Here is a 21,110-nt window from a genome sequence, read left to right on the forward strand (position 1 = left end):
ATGACCTGGAAAATATGGATATTTTTACAAAAAATTCATTAAAAGATTGGTTCTTCTTGTCCATGCCACGTTAGGTGTGTGCACGCCATGTGCACCATTGCCAAAGATTTTTCCCTCAGCGGTATCCATTGGGCTGGCTCTAGCACCTCTGGTGCTGCATGATTATGCGCCGGTATAAGGGGCGCCACCAGCCACTCACCCTCTCAGTTCCTTTTTACTGTCTGTGACTGTTACTGGAACAGCCCCTCTTGCTTCAGCAAGGCTTCTTTCCAATGGTTTTTGGATTCCGATTCATAGTTTATTAGTTTTAAGTATAATTTTAGTGTATATAGGTATTATAGTTAGCGTTACTGTGAATAGATAGTCCCTATCATCGAGGGACATTTTTCACCCCAGCAGCTGGACATGCCCCGGTCCCCAGGCTTCAAACATTGTGGTTCCTGCGGCAAACCTATGCCCGTGAGCGACCCGCACTCCAACCACTTGAAGTGTATGTGAGAAACTCACATGAGGGACAAGTGCCACAGTTGTCGGAACTTTAGATCCTGCACAAAAAAGGATAAAGAAATAAGACTGAAGGCTATCCTAATGGAAGCCACTCTAAGACCGGCCTCAGAGCCAAGCTGCACCAATTCTGCACCAAGCACTTCGGCTTTGGTGCGAAGCGCTCCTCCAGCACTGCGCTCTTCCTGGCACTGTTCACCATCTCCAGTGCTGAAGAAGAAGCACAAAAAGCAGTGCACTAACAGAGGGCACTCACCAGTGCAGAAGAAGGACAAACATGGGGAAGGCAGTGGACTGTGACTTGCATCAGGCCACTCCTCCACCCCTGGTCCTATGGTGGCACCGTCAAATCCGCCCAGAACATTTTGTCTGGTGCAGGACCCTCCGCCGACACCCAGAAGCCTCCGTGGCACAAGCAGTCTGACAGTTCTATTGACCCCAGAGGCCTTTGCAGTGGCTAGGGACTTACTTTCTCTCCTGGTTCCCCAACTCTGATGGGACAGCTGCTGGCTCTGATGTCTGTGAACAGGAAGTAGCATGGTGGTTTGAGCTCCTTCCAAGCACCGGGCTTCCCAGGACCTTCTAGGGGCAAGCCGACCCTGATACCATTGTCGTGACCATCTCCAGTCTGCTGATGGTCCCTGGACCCCCAGCACTGAGTAGAGTCAGAGAGAGGTACTGCGCCACCGTGGTGACCAAAGGAGAACTCTTCTTCTGAGTTCAAAGGAGAACACTATGTTGAGCCTCAGGGCCACCACCAGTACCCAGTGCTGCCAGACCTCGGTGCGGGTCCCCCCCACCAGCACCTGGCCAGTGGATCAGTAGCCTATGCAGTGCCCATACTGGAACCGGAGGGGTTTCCCCTGGTACCTAGTCCTCCTTCTCATCAATCATACCCGTTTGTTTCTGAGAGTGGGCTACCGCCCCTTCCCTATTGGCACTGGACCCTGACTTCAGGTCCAGCATTCAGGATGTGGCTACCATGGATGTCATTGAGGAAGAGGAAGGAGCCCCTCCTCTGGTGCAAGCTTCTTCCTCCTCCTCCCCAGAGGAGGCTGTCTTGAGGCTGAGTAACTCACTTCTGCAGAAAGAACAGGAGTACTTGTGGCACCTTAAAGACTAACAAATTTATTTTAGCATGAGCTTTCGTGAGCTGCTGCTCACTTCTTCGGATGCATAGAATGGAACACACAGACAGGGGATATTTATACATACAGAGAACATGAAAAGGTGGAAGTATGCATACCAACAGGCAGAGTCTAATCAATTGAGATGAGCTATCGTCAGCAGGAGGAAAAAAAACTTTTTGAAGTGATAATTAAGATGGCCCATAGAAGGTGTGAGGAGAACTTAACATAGGGAAATAGATTCAATTGGTGTAATGACCCAACCATTCCCAGTCTTTGTTTAGGCCACAGTTAATAGTATCTAGTTTGCATATTAATTCAAGTTCAGCAGTTTCTCTTTGGAGTCTGTTTTTGAAGTTTTTTTGTTGCAAAATTGCCACCTTCAAGTCTGTCACTGAGTGATTAGAGAGGTTGAAGTGTTCTCCCACTGGTTTTTGAATGTTATGATTCCTGATGTCAGATTTGTGTTCATTTATTCTTTTGCGTAGAGACTGTCTGGTTTGGCCAATGTACATGGCAGAGGGGCATTGCTGGCACATGATGGCATATATCACATTGGTAGATGTGCAGGTGTACGAGCCCCTGATGGCGTGTCTGATGTGATTAGGTCCTATGATGGTGTCACTTGAATGGATATGTGGACAGAGATGGCATCGGGCTTTGTTGCAAGGATAGGTTCCTGGGTTAGTGTTTATATTGTATGGTGTGTGCGGTTGCTGGTGAGTATTTGCTTCAGGTTGGGAGGCTGTCTATAAGCGAGGACTGGCCTGTTTCCCAAGATCTGTGAGAGTGAGGGATCATCTTTAAGGATAGGTTGTAAATCTTTAATGATGCGCTGGAGAGGTTTTAGTTGGGGGCTGTAGGTGATGGCTAGTGGTGTTCTGTTATTTTCTTTTTTAGGCCTGTCCTGTAGTAGGTGGCTTCTGGGTACTCTTCTGGCTCTGTCAATCTGTTTTTTCACTTCAGCATGTGGGTATTGTAGTTTTAAGAACGCTTGATAGAGATCTTGTAGGTGTTTATCTCTGTCTGAGGGATTGGAGCAAATACGGTTGTATCTTAGAGCTTGGCTGTAGACAATGGATCATGTGGTGTGTCCGGGATGGAAGCTGGAGGCATGTAAGTAAGTATAGCGGTCAGTGGGTTTCCGGTATAGGGTGGTATTTATGTGACCATCGTTTATTAGCACAGTAGTGTCTAGGAAATGGACCGCTTGTGTGGATTGGTCTAGGCTGAGGTTGATGGTGGGATGGAAATTGTTAAAATCACGGTGGAATTCCTCGAGGGCTTCTTTTCCATGAGTCCAGATGATGAAGATGTCATCAATGTAGCGCAAGTAGAGTAGGGGCGTTAGGGAACGGGAGTTAAGGAAGCGTTGTTCTAAGTCAGCCATAAAGATGTTGGCATACTGAGGGGCCATGCGGGTACCCATAGCAGTGCCACTGACTTGAAGATATATATTGTCCCCAAATGTGAAATAGTTGTGGATGAGGACAAAATCACAAAGTTCAGCCACCAGGTTAGCCGTGATATTATCGGGGATACTGTTCCTGATGGCTTGTAGTCCATCTTTGTGTGGAATGTTAGTGTAGAGGGCTTCCACATCCATAGTGGCCAGAATGGTGTTTTCTGGAAGATCACTGATGGATTGTAGTTTCCTCAGGAAGTCAGTGGTGTCTCGAAGATAGCTGGGAGTGCTGGTAGCATAGGGCCTGAGGAGAGAGTCCACATAGCCAGACAATCCTGCTGTTAAAGTACCAATGCTTGAGATGATGGGGCATCCAGGATTTCCAGGTTTATGGATCTTGGGTAGCAAATAGAATACACCTGGTCGGGGTTCTAGGCATATGTCTGTATAGATCTGTTCCTGTGCTTTCTTAGGGAGTTTTTTGAGCAGATGGTGTAGTTTCTTTTGGTAATCATCAGTGGGATCAGAGGGTAATGGCTTGTAGAATGTGGAGTTAGAGAGCTGCCTGGCAGCCTCTTGTTCATATCTAACCCATCAGGACCTTCTGAAGCAGATAGCAGCTAACCTGGGGCTTGAGACTGAGGATTTTAAGGAATCATCCCACAGCCTTATTGACATTCTGACTGCAGCAGCTCCCTCCAAAGTGGCCTTACCCATTAATGAGGCTGTAATGGGTCCAGTTAAGGCCCTGTGGTACTAGTATCCCGCAGACTCTACCATACCACTAATACATGTATGCCTGTAACGATGGACCAGCTCAGTGAAAGATGGGACTTTCTGTTCCTCCCTAGGCTAGACAAAGACACTCCCTCTAAGATACATCTTTATACGCTGATACAAACAAGTTAGTTACTGCCCCTCTGACATAGTTAGTTACTGCCCCCTGACGTGGCTAGTTATCGCCCATCACCTTGTACATGTTGGTTTGATTAAAAAATCTTTATTATGTACTGTCATCCTGACCTTATCTTTTAGGGCGGGTGGGTCAGTGTGTTCCTGTTATCCTTGGGGAATGTTTTTGTACCATCCTTAATATCAGGATGTTCTGGTACCACTTGATATCAGGATGTGTTTGCGCGAGTACTCTGTGCCTAGCACTTCTTAGGAATGTGTATTTCTGCAGTATCAGCCCTGTTCTTGCCAGATTCTGTGAGCAGGTTCTGCCTTTTGCTCATAGCTTGCTTTTGCTTTATATTAGTAAAGCTTTGACTACTACTTTAGCCCAGGTCTCAGGCCTCATACCAGACCTCTAATACAAGGGCTTATGTCTTAGGCTCTCTTCCTACTACAGGGCTCGAAGTGTAATCCGGTTAATTTAGGCACCCCACCCTTTCCCATCCTGGACTCGGGGCAGAAGACACCCACCCTTACCCATTCTAGGTTCAGGGCGCAACCTGGTCAATTTAAGTACCCACCCTTACCCATTATGGCTCAGGGCGTAACCTTCTGTGGGTTTGCATGACCTTTACCCAGTGAAAGAGCCTTACCCAGTAATATCCTTAACCTCTATTTATTAACAATTACCAAGCAGAATACACACGCTAAGCATACAATGCTATGCTCACCAGTCCTGATCATGCAGGCATACTTTCCCTGTTGGCCAGGCCAGGATAGTCTCATATGGGTTCTTGTTGCTGCACGTCACAATCGTGCAGAGTATTCTGGCAGCTTCGGTCATGGGTTGTGTCTTGGAGGTGAGTAGTTCTTCTTTCCTCTTTCTCTCTCTGGTTTCCTTCTTGGATCCTGGTTTTTGTAATGAAACTTGAGTCCTGCTTAGCTATAACTTAAACAATAATTTTAACAAAACAATATTTTCCACCAATCTTAGCCCACCACCTAAGTGATAATTAACATTTTGAGAAAAATTAAGGGTATGTCTACACTACGAAATTAGGTCAATTTAATAGAAGTCGATTTTTTAGAAATCGATTTGATACAGTCGATTGTGTGTGTCCCCACTAAGTGCATTAAGTCGGCGGTGTGCGTCCACAGTACCAAGGCTAGTGTCAACTTTCGGAGCATTGCACTGTGGTAGCTATCCCACAGTTCCCACAGCCTCCGCCGCCCACTGGAATTCTGGGCTGAGCTCCCAATGCCTGATGGGGGGAGGGATAGCTCAGTGGTTTGAGCATTGGCCTGCTAAACCCAGGGTTGTGAGTTCAATCCTTGAGGAGGCCATTTAGGGATCTGGGGCAAAAATTGGTCCTGCTAGTGAAGGCAGGGGGCTGGACTCCATGACCTTTTGAGGTCCCTTCCAGTTCTAGGAGATTGGTATATCTCCAATTATTACCTTTATGGGGCAAAAACATTGTCGCAGGTGGTTCTGGGTACGTGTCATCAGGCCCCCCTCCCTCCCTCCGTGAAAGCAAGGGCAAAAAATAGTTTATCGCTTTTTTCCCTGGGTTACCCCTGCAGCTGACATACCACAGCAAGCATGGAGCTCGCTCAGCTCACTGTCACCGTATGTCTCTTGGGTGCTGCTGGCAGACGCGGTACTCTAGTGCTACACAGCAGCATCCCCTTGCCTTGCCTTGTGGACAGCAGATGGTGCAATACGACTGCTAGCCATCATCGTCATCCCATGGGTGCTCCTGTCTGGCCTCGGTGAGGTCAGTTGGGAACGCCTGGACAAAAATGGGAATGACTCCAGGTCATTCTCTTCTTTAAGTTTCATCTAATGGAGATTCAGTCCTGCCTGGAATATCATGCCAGCTGGAGGCTTCTGCCTCAGGCTGCTCTCCCAGTTGGCAGCACCGCGCAGTCGCACCTACCCCAGCCTACCCCCTGCTCCCATGGCTCATGAAGCCTGGACAGTAGTAACGAGCAGTTCAACTATAGGCTGGGCAAGTACATAATGGTGGTAGAATGTGCCTTTGGACGTTTAAAAGCTCGCTGGCGCAGTTTACTGACTTGGTTAGACCTGAGTGAAACCAATATTCCTGTTGTTGTTACTGCTTGTTGTGTGCTCCACAATATCTGAGAGTAAGGGGGAGACGTTTATGGTGGGGTGGAAGGTTGAAGCAAATCGCCTGGCCGCTGATTACGCGCAGTCAGACACCAGGGCAGTTAGAAGAGCACAGGAGGGCGCGCTGTGCATCAGAGAAGCTTTGAAAAACAGTTACATGACTGGCCAGGCTACAGTGTGAAAGTTCTGTTTGTTCTCCTTGATGAAAACCCACCCCCTTGGTTCACTCTACTTCCCTGTAAGCCAACCGCCCTCCCCTCCCCACTTTGATCTCCGCTTTCAGAGGCAATAAAGTCATTGTTGTTTCAGATTCATGCATTCTTCATTAATTCGTCACACAAATGGGGGGATAACTGCCAAGGTAGCCTGGGAGGGTGGGGGAGGAGGGAAGCACAGGAGTGGGGTAGTTGTAGGGACACCCCTAGAATGGCATGCAGCTCATCATAGAAGCAGCATGTCTGGGGCTCTGATCCGGAGCAGCCGTCTGCCTCTCTGGTTCTTTGGTAGGCTTCATGCAGCACTGCTGCAGGTCCCTGTTATAATCTCTGTCCTTCATGCCCTTGGAGATTTTTTCAAATATTCCGGCATTTCGTCTTTTGGAACGGAGTTCGGATAGCACGGATTCATCTCCCCATTAGTGATCAGATGCTGTACCTCCCATTCAGTCCATGCTGGAGCTCTTTTGCGATTTTGGGACTCCATGGTCATCTATGCTGATGAGCTCTGCATGGTCACCTGTGCTGATCAGCTCTCCACGCTGGCCAAACAGGAAATGAAATTCAGAAGTTCGTGGGGCTTTTCCTGTCTACTTGGTCAGTGCATCTGAGTTGAGAGTGCTGTCCAGAGCGGTCACAATGGAGCACTCTGGTATAGCTCCCGGAGGCCACTACCATAGAATTACAGCCACACTGCCCCAAATTCGACCCAGCAGGGTCGATTTAAGCATTAATCCCCTTGTCAGGGAGGAGTACAGAAATCGATTTTAAGAGCCCTTTAAATCGACAAAAATGGCTTTGTCATGTAGACGGGTGCAGGGTTAAATCGATCTAATGCTGCTAAATTCGACCTAAACTCGTAGTGCAGACCAGGGCTAAAAAACAGACAGTGATAACTATAATAACTCCTCGCTTAACGTTAGAATCATAGAATCAGAATATTAGTTTTGGAAGAGAACTCAGGAGGTCATCTAGTCCAATCCCATGCTCAAAGCAGGACAAACACCAACTAAATCATCCCAGCCAGGGCTTTGTCAAGCCAGGCCTTAAAAACCTCTAAGGATGGAGATTGCACCACCTCCCTAGGTAACCCATTCCAATGCTTCACCACACTCCTAGAGAAATAGTGTTTCCTAATATCCAACCTAGACCTTCCCCCCTGCAACTTGAGACCATTGCTTCTTGTTCTGTCATCTGCCACCACTGAGAACAGCCTACCTCCATCCTCTTTGGAACCTCCCTTCAGGTAGTTGAAGGCTGCTATCAAATCCCCCCCCCCCCATCACTCTTCTGCAGTAGCTCCTCGTAAGTCGTGCTCCAGCCCCCTAATCATTTTCGTTGCCCTCCACTGGACTCTCTCCAATTTGTCCACATCCCTTCTGTAGTAGAGGGACCAAAACTGGACGTGATACTCCAGGTGTGGCCTCACCAGTGCCGAATAGAGGGGAATAATCACTTCCCTCAATCTGCTGGCACTGCTCCTATTAATACAGCCTAATATGCCGTTGGCCTTATTAGCAACAAGGGCACAATGTTGACTCATATTCAGCTTTTCATCCACTGTAATCCCCAGGTCTTTTTCTGCAGAACTGCTCCCAGCCTGTAGCGGTGCATGGGATTCTTCTTTCCTAAGTGCAGGACTCTTCACTTGTCCTTGTTGAACATTCTCAGATTTCTTTTGGCACAATCCTCCAATTTGTCTAGGTCACTCTGGACCCTATCCCTACCCTCCAGCATATCTACCTCTCTCCCCAGCTTCATGTCATCTGCAAACTTGCTGAGGGTGCAATTCATCCCATCATCCAGATAATTAATAAAGATGTTGAACAAAACCGTCCCCAGGACCAATCCCTGGGGCACTCCGCTTGATACTGGCTACCAACTAGACATCAAGCCGTTGATCACTACCCATTGAGCCTGACAATCTAGCCATCTTTCTATCCACTTTATAGTCCATTCATCCAATCCATACTTCTTTAACGCGCTGGCAAGAATACTGTGGGAGATTGTATCAAAAGCTTTGCTAAAGTCAAGATATATCACTTCCACCGCTTTCCCCATATCCACAGAGCCAGTTTTCTCATCATAAAAGGTAATCAGGTTGGTCAGGCATGACTTGCCCTTGGTGAATCCATGCTGACTGTTCCTGATCACCTTCCTCTCCTCCAAGTGCTTCAAAATGGATTCCTTGGGGACCTGGTCCATGATTTTACGGGGACTGAAGTGAGGCTGACCAGTCTGTAGTTCCCCAGGTTTTCTTTCTTCCCTTTTTAAAATATGGGCACTATATTTGATTTTTTCCAATCATCTGGGACCTTCCCCAATCGCCACAAATTTTCAAAGTTAATGGCCAATGGCTCTGCAATCACATCAGCCAACTCCCTCAGCACCCTTGGATGCATTAGATCTGGACCCATGGACTTGTGCATGTCCAGTTTTTCTAAATAGTCCTTAATCTGTTCTTTCACCACTGAGGGCTGCTCACCTTCTCCCCATATTGTGTTGCCTAGTGCAGCAGACTGGGAGCTGACTTTGTCAGTGAAGACGGATGCAAAAAAGCATTGAGTACTTCAGCTTTTTCCACATCATCTGTCACTAGGTTGCCTCTCCCATTCAGTAAGTAATAATGTTGTAGTTATGTTCCTGGAAAATGCTACTTTAAGTGAAACGATGTTAAGTGAATCCAATTTCCCCTTAAAAATTAATGTAAATAAGGGGGGGTTAGGGTCCAGGGAAATTTTTTTTGCCAGACAAGCCTATATTTTATTTATACACACACAGTATACGTTTTAAACAAACAATTTAGTACGGTACACAGCAATGATGATTGTTAAGCTCGGTTGAGGTGGTGGAGTCAGAGGGTGGAAGAGGGTGAGATATTTCCCAGGGAATGCCTTATTGCTTCTGTACTCAATGACTGGAAGTTAGCTAATGTAACACCAATATTAAAAAAGGGCTCTAGTGGTGATCCCGGCAATTACAGACCGGTAAGTCTAACGTCGGTACCGGGCAAATTAGTCGAAACAATAGTTAAGAATAAAATTGTCAGACACATAGAAAAACATAAACTGTTGAGCAATAGTCAACATGGTTTCTGTAAAGGGAAATCGTGTCTTACTAATCTATTAGAGTTCTTTGAAGGGGTCAGCAAACATGTGGACAAGGGGGATCCAGTGGACATAGTGTACTTAGATTTCCAGAAAGCCTTTGACAAGGTCCCTCACCAAAGGCTGTTACATAAATTAAGCTGTCATGGGATAAAAGGGAAGGTCCTTTCATGGATTGAGAACTGGTTAAAAGACAGGGAACAAAAGGTAGGAATTAATGGTAAATTCTCAGAATGGAGAGGGGTAACTAGTGGTGTTCCCCAAGGGTCAGTCCTCAGACTAATCCTATTCAACTTATTCATAAATGATCTGGAGAAAGGGGTAAACAGTGAGGTGGCAAAGTTTGCAGATGATACTAAACTGCTCAAGATAGGTAAGACCAAAGCAGACTGTGACAAACTTCAAAAAGATCTCACAAAACTAAGTGATTGGGCAACAAAATGGCAAATGAAATTTAATGTGGATAAATGTAAAGTAATGCAAATTGGAAAAAATAACCCCAACTATACATACAATATGATGGGGGCTAATTTAGCTACAACGAGTCAAGAAAAAGATCTTGGAGTCATCGTGGATAGTTCTCTGAAGATGTCCACGCAGTGTGCAGAGGCAGTCAAAAAAGCAAACAGGATGTTAGGAATCATTAAAAAGGGGATAGGGAATAAGACAGAGAATATATTATTGCTCTTATATAAATCGATGGTACGCCCACATCTCGAATACTGCGTACAGATGTGGTCTCCTCATCTCAAAAAAGATATACTGGCACTAGAAAAGGTTCAGAAAAGGGCAACTAAAATGATTAGGGGTTTGGAACGGGTCCCATATGAGGAGAGATTAAAGAGGCTAGGACTCTTCAGCTTGGAAAAGAGGAGACTAAGGGGGGATATGATAGAGGTATATAAAATCATGAGTGATGTGGAAAAAGTGGATAAGGAAAAGTTATTTACTTATTCCCATAATACAAGAACTAGGGGTCACCAAATGAAATTAATAGGCAGCAGGTTTAAAACAAATACAAGGAAGTTCTTCTTCACACAGCGCACAGTCAACTTGTGGAACTCCTTACCTGAGGAAGTTGTGAAGGCTAGGACTATAATAGCATTTAAAAGAGAACTGGATAAATTCATGGTGGTTAAGTCCATTAATGGCTATTAGCCAGGATGGGTAAGGAATAGTGTCCCTAGCCTCTGTTTGTCAGAGGATGGAAATGGATGGCAGGAGAGCGATCACTTGATCATTGCCTGTTAGGTCCACTCCCTCTGAGGCACCTGGCATTGGCCACTGTCGGTAGACAGGATACTGGGCTAGATGGACCTTTGGTCTGACCCCGTACGGCCGTTCTTATGTTCTTATGAACTAGCACTCGGCTGAGCTCTCAAGGGTTAACATGTTGTTAATGTAGCCTCAGGCCTGGTCTACACTACGAGTTTATATCGAAATTAGCAGCGTTAAATTACATTAACCCTGCACCAGTCCACACAACGAAGACCTTTATATTGATATAAAGGGCTCTTAATACCGATATCTGTACTCCTCCCTGACGAGGGGAGTAGCGCTGAAATCGGTATTGCCATTTCGGATTAGGGTTAGTGTTGCCGCAATTCGACAGTATTGGCCTCCGGGCGCTATCCCACAGTGCACCATTGTGACTGCACTGGCCAGGTAGACAGGAAAAGCCCCACGAACTTTTGAATTTCATTTCCTGTTTGCCCAGCGTGGAGCGCCGATCAGCATGGGTGACCATGTCCCAGAATCAAAAAAGAGCTCCAGCATGGACCGTACGGGAGATACTGAAGCTGATCTCTGTATGGGGAGATGAATCTGTTCTATCAGAACTCCGTTCCAAAAGACAAAATGCCAAAGCATTTGAGAAAATCTCCAAGGCTATGATAGACTGAGGCCACAACAGGGCCTCAACACAGTGCTGTGTGAAACTTAAGGAGCTGAGACAAGCGTAACGGAAAGCCAAAGAATCAAATGGACGCTCACGGAGGGAGGGAGGGGGGACTGAGGACTCTAGCTATCCCACAGTTCCCGCACTCTCCGAAAACCATTTGCATTCTTGGCTGAGCTCCCAGTGCCTGAAGAGTCAAAAACATTGTCACAGGTGGTTCAGGGTATATGTCGTCAGCCCCTCTCCCCCATGAAAGAAAAGGGAAAAAAATCGTTTCTCACCTTTTTTCAATGTCACCGTATGTCTACTGGATGCTGCTGGCAGACGCGGTGCTGCAGCGCTACACAGCAGCATTCCCTTCCCTTTCTGATGGCAGATGGTACAATATGACTGGTATCCGTCATCATCATCCCATGAGTGCCCCTGGCTGGCCTCGGTGAGGTCGGCCGAGGGTGCCTCGGCAAAAATGGGAATGACTCCCGGTCATTCCCTTCTTTAAGCTTTGTCTCCTGGAGATTCAGTCCTGCCTGGAATATCATAGAAGCTGCAGGCTATGCTCCCCTCCCCCCATTTAATGTCTAATGAAGATTCAGTCCTGCCTGGAATATCATAGCAGCTGGAGGCTGCCTCCCCCCACTTTTATCTCTGCTTGCAGACGCAATAAAGTCAGTGTTGTTTCTTATTCATGCATTCTTTATTACTTCATCACACAAATGGGGGGATAACTGCCATGGTAGCCCGGGGGGGGAAGGGAAACAATGGGTGGGGTTGTTGCAGGGGCACCCCCTAGAATGGCATGCAGCTCATCGTTTCTGTGGGATGTCTGGGGCTCTGACCCAGAGCGGCTGTTTGCCTCTCTGGTTCTTTAGTAGACTTGCCTGATATTCTAGGCAGGACTGACTCTCCCTTTAGACAAGACTTAAAGAAGGGAATGACCTGGGGAGTCATTCCCATGACCTTACCAAGGCCAGCCAGGAGCACCCATGACAGCAGCAGACGGTAGAATATGACTGGGAATCGTCTCTGCTAACTTGCAAAGGCAAGAGGATGCTGCTGTGTAGCACTGCAGTACCATGTCTGTCAGCAGCATCCAGTAGACATACGGTGACAGTGAAAAAAGGCTGAATGGGCTCCATGGTTGCCATGTTATGGCGTCTGCCAGGGCAATCCAAGGAAAAGGGCGCAAAATGATTGTCTGCCATTGCTTTCACAGAAGGAGGATTTACTGACGACATTTACCCAGAATCACCCACGACACTGTTTTTGCCCCATCATGCATTGTGATCTCAACCCAGAATTCCAATGGGCGGGGGAGACTGCGGGAACTATGGGTTTAGCTATGGGATAGCTACCCACAGTGCAATGCTCTGGAAATCAATGCTAGCCTCTATACATGGACGCACACCGCCGAATTAATGTGCTTAGTGTGGCCGCGTGCACTCGACTTTATATAATGTGTTTCCAAATACTGGTTTCTGTAAAATCGGAATAATCCTGTAGTGTAGACATACCCTTATACTCTGCTAGGCAGCATGAATTATGGGAGGAGACACAGCATGGCAGAGAGAGACAGAGACGTGTGTGTGTGAGAGAGAGAGAGATGTATTTTGCCCCTTTAAGTACGCTGACCCCACTCTAAGTACATTGCCTTTTTAAGTAGATCAGCAAGTTGAGATAGCAGCTGCTGCCAGCAAGCTTCCTCCATCCTGAGCCCTGTCCTGTCCTCCCCTGGTCTGTGGAATGGGGTAAAGGAGCAGGGGGAGGGGGACACCCTGACATCAGCATCCTTTCCCCCCCCCTCCCCCCACCAGCAAGCAGGAGGCTCCCAGGAGCAGCTCCAAGACAGAGGGCAGGAGCAGCACACATCCATGGGGGAGGGACACCTGAACTGCCTGGCAGTTAATAGCCGGCTAGGCGGCTGCTGCACAGGGAACTTAGGGGAGCTGAGAAGGGGGCTGCTGGCCCATCCTGGTTCCAAGCCCCCACCAGCTAGCTCCAACCGGCTGCTCTTCCTGCAAGCAGTGGACAAAGCAGGTGGCTGCCAAATAACAGGCATTGCGCAACTTTAAACGAGCATGTTCTTTAATTGATCAGCAATGTAACAACAAAACAACATTAACCGGGATGACTTAAGTGAGGAGTTACAAATGGAAGTATTTCAAATTAAAAAACAGACAAAAACAATCAATGGTATCTTTTCAACCAAAACTGCTAATAAGTGGTTTTGCCAGAGTGTTTTCTTGCAAAGTTCTCTTTGCACATCTTAAGATTTGTCTCTTTGGTCACTGTTGGTGCTATTAGGGCAGAAATGCTTCTTACAATCCAATACTGTTTTGATGCAGTTTAGATGGGACATTACTCCCTGCTTCTTAAGTCATGGCTTCTGCTGTCCTACTATGGCTGCTGCTTCTTATTGCAGAAAGGACTTGGCCTACACCAGGAAGAACTCTCCCTGCACATAAACATCAGGGAACTCAGTGTTGTCTGCTTAGCCTGCCAAGTGTTCCTTCCCCAGACCTCTGGCAAGGTGGTGCAAGTCCTGACAGACAATACTGTGGCCATGTTCTATATCAACAAGCAGGGAGGAGCTTGATCCTCTACCCTGTGTCAGGAGGTCATCCATCTATGAGATTTCTGCACAAAGCACTCCATCCACCTTGAGGCATCACATCTTCCCAGAGTCCAGAATGCACTGGTGAATCACCTCACGAGGTCCTTTTCCTCTCACCACGAGTGGTTCCGTCACCATAAATCATCAGGTTCATCTTCCAATGCTGGAGGTCTTCCCAGGTGGAGCTGTTCATGACCAAGCAGAACAGAAAGTCCCACCAGTTTTTCTCACTGCGAGGGCACAGCCTGGGCTCTCTCTCCTATGCCTTCCTGTTCCCATGGACAGGGCTTCTGCTCTACACTTTTCCCCCGTCCCTCTGGTTCGCAAGGTCCTCCTGAAAATCAAGTGGGACAAGGCGAGAGTTATTCTCATAGCCTCAGTGTGGCCACATCAACACCAGCTTGGCACACTGCTAGATCTATCAATAGCAATCCCAATCCTGCTTTTGCTCTGTCTGGACCTGATCTCAGAAGACCATGGCCGGTTGCTTCACCCAAACCTTGCCTCCCTTCACCTAACTGTGTGGATGTTATATGGCTGGACCTGGAGGAGCAGGCCTGTTAGGAGCTAGTTCTCCAGATCTTGATAGGTAGTAGAAAGCCGTCCACTAAGGCTATCTACCTTGCCAAATGGAAGCGCTTCTCAATTTGGATGTGACATAGAGGTCTCTCTCCTATCCAGTCTTCTCTTCAGGTTATCTTGGACTATTTATGAACATAAGCGGCATTCCTTGCACAAGTCCCAGTCCAGAACAAATGCAGGGCAGCAACTTGGTCATCGGTGCATACCTTTGCATCCCACTATGCCGTCACCCCACAGGTCAGAGATGACGCCAGGTTCGGAAGAACAGTGTTGCAGCTAGCATGTCCATGAACTCTGATCCCACCTTCTAAGGTACTACTTGTGAGACAACTTATGTGGAATGGACATGAGCAAGCACTTGAAAAAGAAAAAATAGTTACTGACCATAATTGTTGTTCTTTGAAATGTGTTGCTCATGTCCATTCCACGACCCACCCTCCTGCTCCTCTGTCGGAGTGGACCAACAAGAAGGAACTGAGAGGGTATGTGGCCTGTGACGCCCCTTATACCAGCACCTGAGCGCGCTGCATCAGGGGGTGCTAAAGCCAGCCCAATGGATGCCACTGAGGGAAACATCTCCAGCAGCAGTGCACACGGCATGCTCACACCTAATGTGGCATAGACATGAGCAACACATCTCGAAGAACAACAGTTATGGTCAGTAACCCTTTTTTATAGTATTTTTTATTCTAATCTTTCTGTAGCTCACTGCTGTAGTGAAAATATCTTCAGTGCACTGATGTGATCATTGCTTCTCACTAGGTAGGAGCTCAATTACTGGTAGTCAACTTGTATAATGTATCTAAATAGTCTCAGGTTGTTCTGAGGGGTAGCAGTTGGTAATGGTAGTGGAGTAACAGGTGAAAGAACCTGGAGATATTTTACAGGACTCCCCTTATGCTCACTAATATGATTAGCATTTTAACATTTTCTATCAGTGTGCTTAATTCTATAAGTAATTCTTATATGTTTTCTAAAGCAAAAAACAAAAACAAAAGAAAAAACAATAACAAAGCAAAAACACCAAAAAATAAAGGAGCAATTTAATTACAAAGCATTTGGTTGCTTAAAAAGATTAGAAGCATGGCTGTTCCAGATAGGGATTACTATAAACAGAACCATGTCTAGAAGGGGTTCACCAGTTAAAATGGTCAGATTTAACAAGACACAAGCTCCCTTCCAGGGCTCATAGAGTCACCAAGTGTGGATCTGATTGGTGTGTCTCCACTCTTACCAGGTCCGCTCAGTCATATGGAGTGCAGATGACAATAAGTTGATTTCCTGTGGCACAGATGGTGCAGTGTATGAGTGGAGCTTGTTGACGGGTAAGAGGGAGTCAGAGTGTGTGCTCAAGTCCTGCAGCTACAGCGGTGTTGCCATCTCCCCTGATGCCAAAATCATCTTTGCTGTTGGATCTGACCAAACGCTCAAGGAAATTTCGGATTCTTCGGTAAGCCAGTTAACATACATACCTGCGACTTTGCTAGGTCCTGGCAGGCAGCTTAAAGGACAATCATTACCCAGGGAAAGCACTGGTGCTTTCCTCACCCTACCTCCTGTTTTCCAGTTTAGGCAAATAGGAAGGAACCTTATCTTCATATGCATCCACCAACACCTCCTACCACCTGAAATGTTATGTTATTTGTCCATGTTCTTATACTGTGCCCTTCACCATGATACCTGAGCATTTGTTGCTGTTTCATTTCAATTTATGATACTTCCAGCAATTTTTCAATGCATATGACATTAACTTTGAGATACATTATCAAAAGCTTTACTAAAATTCAAATATATCTCATCAATTGCAGTTTCCCTTGTCCACAGCTTTTCTTTACAGAAGCAGTTAAATGTGTGTGACAAGTGTTTAAAATTTTCAAAAGCACCTAAGTCTCATCTTCAAATGTTACTTGGACACTTTTGAAAATTTTACAAAGATCTATTTATAAACCTTATGTTAGGGGTTTTTTTTACTTTGAACTTTGGGGTACAGATATGGAGACCTGCATGAAAGACTCCCTAACTTATATTTTATAAGAGTAGGTTAAAAACTTTAAGGCACAATTTTTTGTTTTGTTTTTGAATGGTATTGCTGACACCACAAAGTGATTTAAACAAACATTTAGGGAGGGGCCACTTGGAGCCCTATCCCCCCAAAAATATTCCCCCAAGCCACTTCACCCCATTTTCTGGGGAGGCTTGAGAATAATATACCAACCAAATAGGTTAACAAGGTGAGCACAGACCAGACCTTTGGGTTTTTAGGACACTGAAAACCAATTAGGTTTTTAAAAGAAGAACTTTATTATAAAAAAAAAAGTAAAAGAAGAACCTCTGTAAAATTAGGATGGAAGGTAATTTTACAGGGTAATAAAAAGACTTAAAACACAGAGACCTTTTCTTTAAGCTTAACTTTAAAGTTACAAAACAGGAATAAACCTTTTTTTTTAGCATAGGGTAAATTTACATGATAAAACAAAAGTTAATTTAATGCATTTTTTTGCTATTACTTATAATTTTTGTAATTTTAGATGTATTATTTTAGTAGAAGCTGGATTACCTGCTTGGGTTTTTGTTTTGTTTTGTTTTAAGAGGGAACACACACAAAAGACCACAAACAAAGACCACAAACACACGCAAAAGTCCACCCCCATTTGAAAGTATTTTTTTTGGTTAGGTGCCAACTAGGTTAATTGAATTGATTAATCCCTTATAGGTAAGTGATTCTGTACCTTTAGCCAAGAGGGATTTTATATTACTGCATACATAAAGGTTGTTACCCTTTTTTTTATATTTTTGACATGCCCCTCAAATCACAGACGATGTTGGACAGCCTGTTTTATACTGTCTGTTTTTTCTTTTCTGGAGCTTTAGGAGAAAACAGAGTTAATAAGACACATGCACCTTTAGATATAATACTGATTATATACAAATTAACAATATTTTTTACATTTTAAGGATGATTTTAACCAGTTGATTTTGGGAAAATTTTACAGGAGAGTGCATTAGCCACTTTGTTAGAAGCTTTTGAAATATGTTGTATTTTAAAATTAAAATTTTGGAGAGCTAAACTTTACCAAAGAAGTTTTTTGTTATTTTTTTTTTTTTTAGGGTCTAAGGCCACTTTAGCGCAGCATGGTTGTTTTGTAGGTAGAAATGCCGTTTCCAAACGTATGGGTGTAGCTTTTTTAGAGCATACACAATGGCATAACATTTTTTTTTTGGTGATTGACCAGTGGCTTTTTTTTTTTTAGACAGTTTTTTGCTGAGAAACACTACAGGATAGAATTTCTAATTTTTTTTCTCATTAAAACTGCTTTTACACCATGCTTGGATGCATTTGTGGTTACTAGGAAAGGTTTATTAAAGTTTGAGGCCCTTAGCACAAGGTTAGACATGAGTGTTGCTTTAAGCTGGCTAAAAGCCTTTTGACACTTTTTGGGTTTACTGAACTGCATTTGGCTGGAGTTTTTTTGTTTTTTTTTTGTTAGGTTTGTCAGTGGGGCAGCAATGTGGTTGTAGTGCAGTACAAATTGCCTGTAATATTTGGCCAAGCCCAAGAAGGATTGGACCTGTTTTTTTGACTTTGGGACAGGCCACTTTTGGATAGCATTTACTTTGGACTGTAGGGGGTTGATTGTTTTTTGACCCACCTGGCGTTTAAGGTAAGTTACTTTGTTTAGGCCTATTTGACACTTTTTAGTTTTAACAGTTAGTTTTGCCTTTTTTAAGCACTTGAAGACCTTTTGTAGATGCTTTAGGTGTTTTGCCCAGGAATTAGAAAAGATGGCCACATTATTAAGGTAGGCGACTGCAGATTTTTTAAATTTTACTAGGAGACTATTTACAAGTTTTTGGAAAGTGGTGGGTACATTTTGCAGCCCGAAAGCGAGCATATTAAATTTATATAACCCTACATTGGTGATGAAGGCTGACCTTTTTTTGATGGTTTTATTTAGTGATACTTGTCAGTACCCCTTGGTTAAGTTTAAGGTAGAGATGAACTGGGCATGTTTTAGTTTTTTTAATAGCGTATTTGTGCATGGCATTGGATAGTTGTGTGGGCGAGTTACAGCATTTAGCTTACGGTAGTTTACACAAAAGCGTATTTTTTTATTTGGTTTGGAAACTAGAACCACTGGAGATGCCCATGCACTTTAGAAGGGCGGATTACCCCCATTTGTATCATGTTTTGGATTTTTTGTTTTATAGCAGTTTTGGCTTGAGGAGCCAACCAATGAGGTTGGGCTTTAATTGGGTGAGCATTACCTGTGTTAATGGAGTGGAATGCCTGTTTGTTTTGTTTTGAGGTGGCTGAGAACGTTGGCGCGAAGCTAGTGCACAGCTTTTTGATTTGCTGTTGCTGCATATATTTCAGGGTTATTGAGAGGTTTACCTTTTTTACGCCACCATTACTTTTTTTTTTTTGTAGTAGACACCTTTAAGCCACTTAGCGTTATTTTTTTTCTCGGCTGTAAACTGAGAAACCTTTAATTTTTTGGACTAAAAGGGCTTTAGAGAATTAACATGGTATACTTTAGGCTTTATGTTTGAGGTGGGAGATGCTATGAGACAGTTAACAGCTTTTAGGCGCTTTTGGACCGTGATTGGCCCTTTTCATGATGCTTTTATTTTATGGGCCTGGAGCGTTTTTAAGACTATGACTTTGATGGAATGCTTTTTGGCATGTTTATTATAACAAGCCTTTTGCTTTTTTTGAGCATTTTTTAGGCTTTTTTAAGCAAGGGCTAAAGAGTTTTGTAGGGTGTTTTGTAGGTTGTTTACAAAGTTTAGAATGTTAGTTTTTGGAGAAGGCGTAAACCCCTCCCATTGCTGCTTTACCAACTGTAATGGCCCCTGAAACTTGTGGCCATACATGAGTTTAAATGGTGAAAACCCTAAACTGGGATGTGGTACAGCCCTGCAGGCAAAGATCAACACTAGGTTTTAATTATTGAAGTGCTTATTTACGAATGTATGTATTATGGCCCCCAAAGTTTTATGAAATTTTTTACCACACCATTTGTTTTATGGTGGTAAGGGGTGGCAACTGAGTGGTTTACCCTGTTTTTTGATGCTGGAGACATTAGTTTTTTACTGGATTGTGTACTTGGGCTTGGTTTCTTTGAAAGTGATGTAGGTTGTGGGGCTGTTTTTGTTGACTGCGAACTGCTTTTTGCTGGTGCACTATGTTGCGTTTTAGTCTCCGTCTGAGCCTCTTGTGCAGGTTTAGCTGCTGCTGCCAGTGCGGGCTCAGTGGTGCCCTTTGATGTTGGAGTTATAGATGGGGTTGCAAGCGCTGGATTCAGTGCTGGCAATGGTTTTGGTGCTGGTTGCTTCACCCATTTTGGTTTTGGGACTGGTTTTGGTTGGGTCTTTGGGACTGGATTCACTACTGCTGTCGCAGACGTTGGCATGGGATTTGGTTTTACCACCTTAATTTGGGGGTTTGGTAACACAGACTGGGCCCTTGTAGAAGGCTTAGGAACAGAGCTAGGTGTGAAGGCTTGATTAGCCTGGCTGCAGGTAACCATTTTCACTCTCTTGGCTAGCTTTACATGGTGGGCCCAGTTTTCCCCCAGCAGCATGGGAATGGGATAATAATTATAGACTGCAAACGTTTACATTTCTGACCAGCTCTTGTATTGGACAGGCAACTTGGCTGTAGACAAGTCAAAAGAGTTTGACTGGAAGGGTTGAATTGTTACTTGGGCCTCTGGGTTGATGAATTTGAGGTTAACTAAGGATTGGTTGATAGCTGACACTTGTGCTTTAGTGTTCCTTCACGTGATAACCTTTTTCCCGCCCACAGTTACAGTTTTTCTTCACTTTGAGGGTATTTGGGAGGCATATGGGCCTGAGGACCTTTGGTGTGACCCCAGTGCAATGAACTGTAATTTGTTGTGGTTTTAGGGGCAGTTGGCCTTTACATGCCCCAGCTTGTTACATTTAAAACATCGCCCAGCTGACTGGTCAGTGGGGCAAGATGGTTTGCTGGAGAATGGTATGGTGGGATGATAAAGTGTTTGGGGTTTGGGGCGGGGTGGGGGGTAGGTGGGGCCTTAGGCTGCCCCCGGTGGTATAGAGTGGTTTCAGAGTGTTTCTTTTGGTATTCACCCAAACTGCGTCCAGGGTTGGTTTTTTCTGCTACCTTCAGCCATTTTGTTTTGATTTGCCCTGCCTTTTTGGCGGTTTGGGACTGCCTGTATTGATTAGCATAAGAAGCAAGACTTTTTGCTGAGTTAATTTTTTTATTTCATAAGCACTGTTTTACATTATTATTGCTTATAGTTAGGAACTGCTTCTGTACAACCAAATTACATATTTTTTTAAAGCTAGTGTGATAGACCCAGGCCAGTTGGGAACAGCAGAGTAGTAGAAGGGAGATATACTGGCCACTGGATAAGCAGTTTTCTGTTCCCTGAGTGACCAGAGCAGGGGCTCCAGGCTAATGAGAACACCTGAGTCTAATTAACCTGCTAAGAGTCAGGTGAGGCTGTTAAGCACCTGACTCTAATTAAGGCCACTCTAATAAAAGGGCTCACTCCAGTCAGGCCAAAGAGAGCCAGGGAGCCAGAGGAGAGGACGTGCATGCAAGGAACTGGGAGCAAGAGCCGTGCAAGAAGCTGAGAGTGAGTAG

The 21,110-nt window shown here is 45.0% G+C and overlaps 1 protein-coding gene across 3 annotated transcripts in view; it reads left to right on the forward strand.

Moving 5' to 3' along the window:
• Positions 1–21,110, forward strand: part of CFAP57 (cilia and flagella associated protein 57) — a 136,528-nt gene that overhangs the window by 65,547 nt on the left and 49,871 nt on the right. For all 3 annotated transcript variants that reach the window (XM_045028833.1, XM_045028830.1, XM_045028832.1), the window contains exon 10: positions 15,711–15,923. In XM_045028833.1, coding sequence (XP_044884768.1) covers positions 15,711–15,923 — 213 coding nt within the window. The remainder of the gene's footprint in view (positions 1–15,710; positions 15,924–21,110) is intronic.

The sequence above is a fragment of the Mauremys mutica genome, chromosome 8 (genome assembly GCF_020497125.1).
Source record: "Mauremys mutica isolate MM-2020 ecotype Southern chromosome 8, ASM2049712v1, whole genome shotgun sequence".
In the NCBI taxonomy this organism is placed as follows: domain Eukaryota; kingdom Metazoa; phylum Chordata; order Testudines; family Geoemydidae; genus Mauremys; species Mauremys mutica.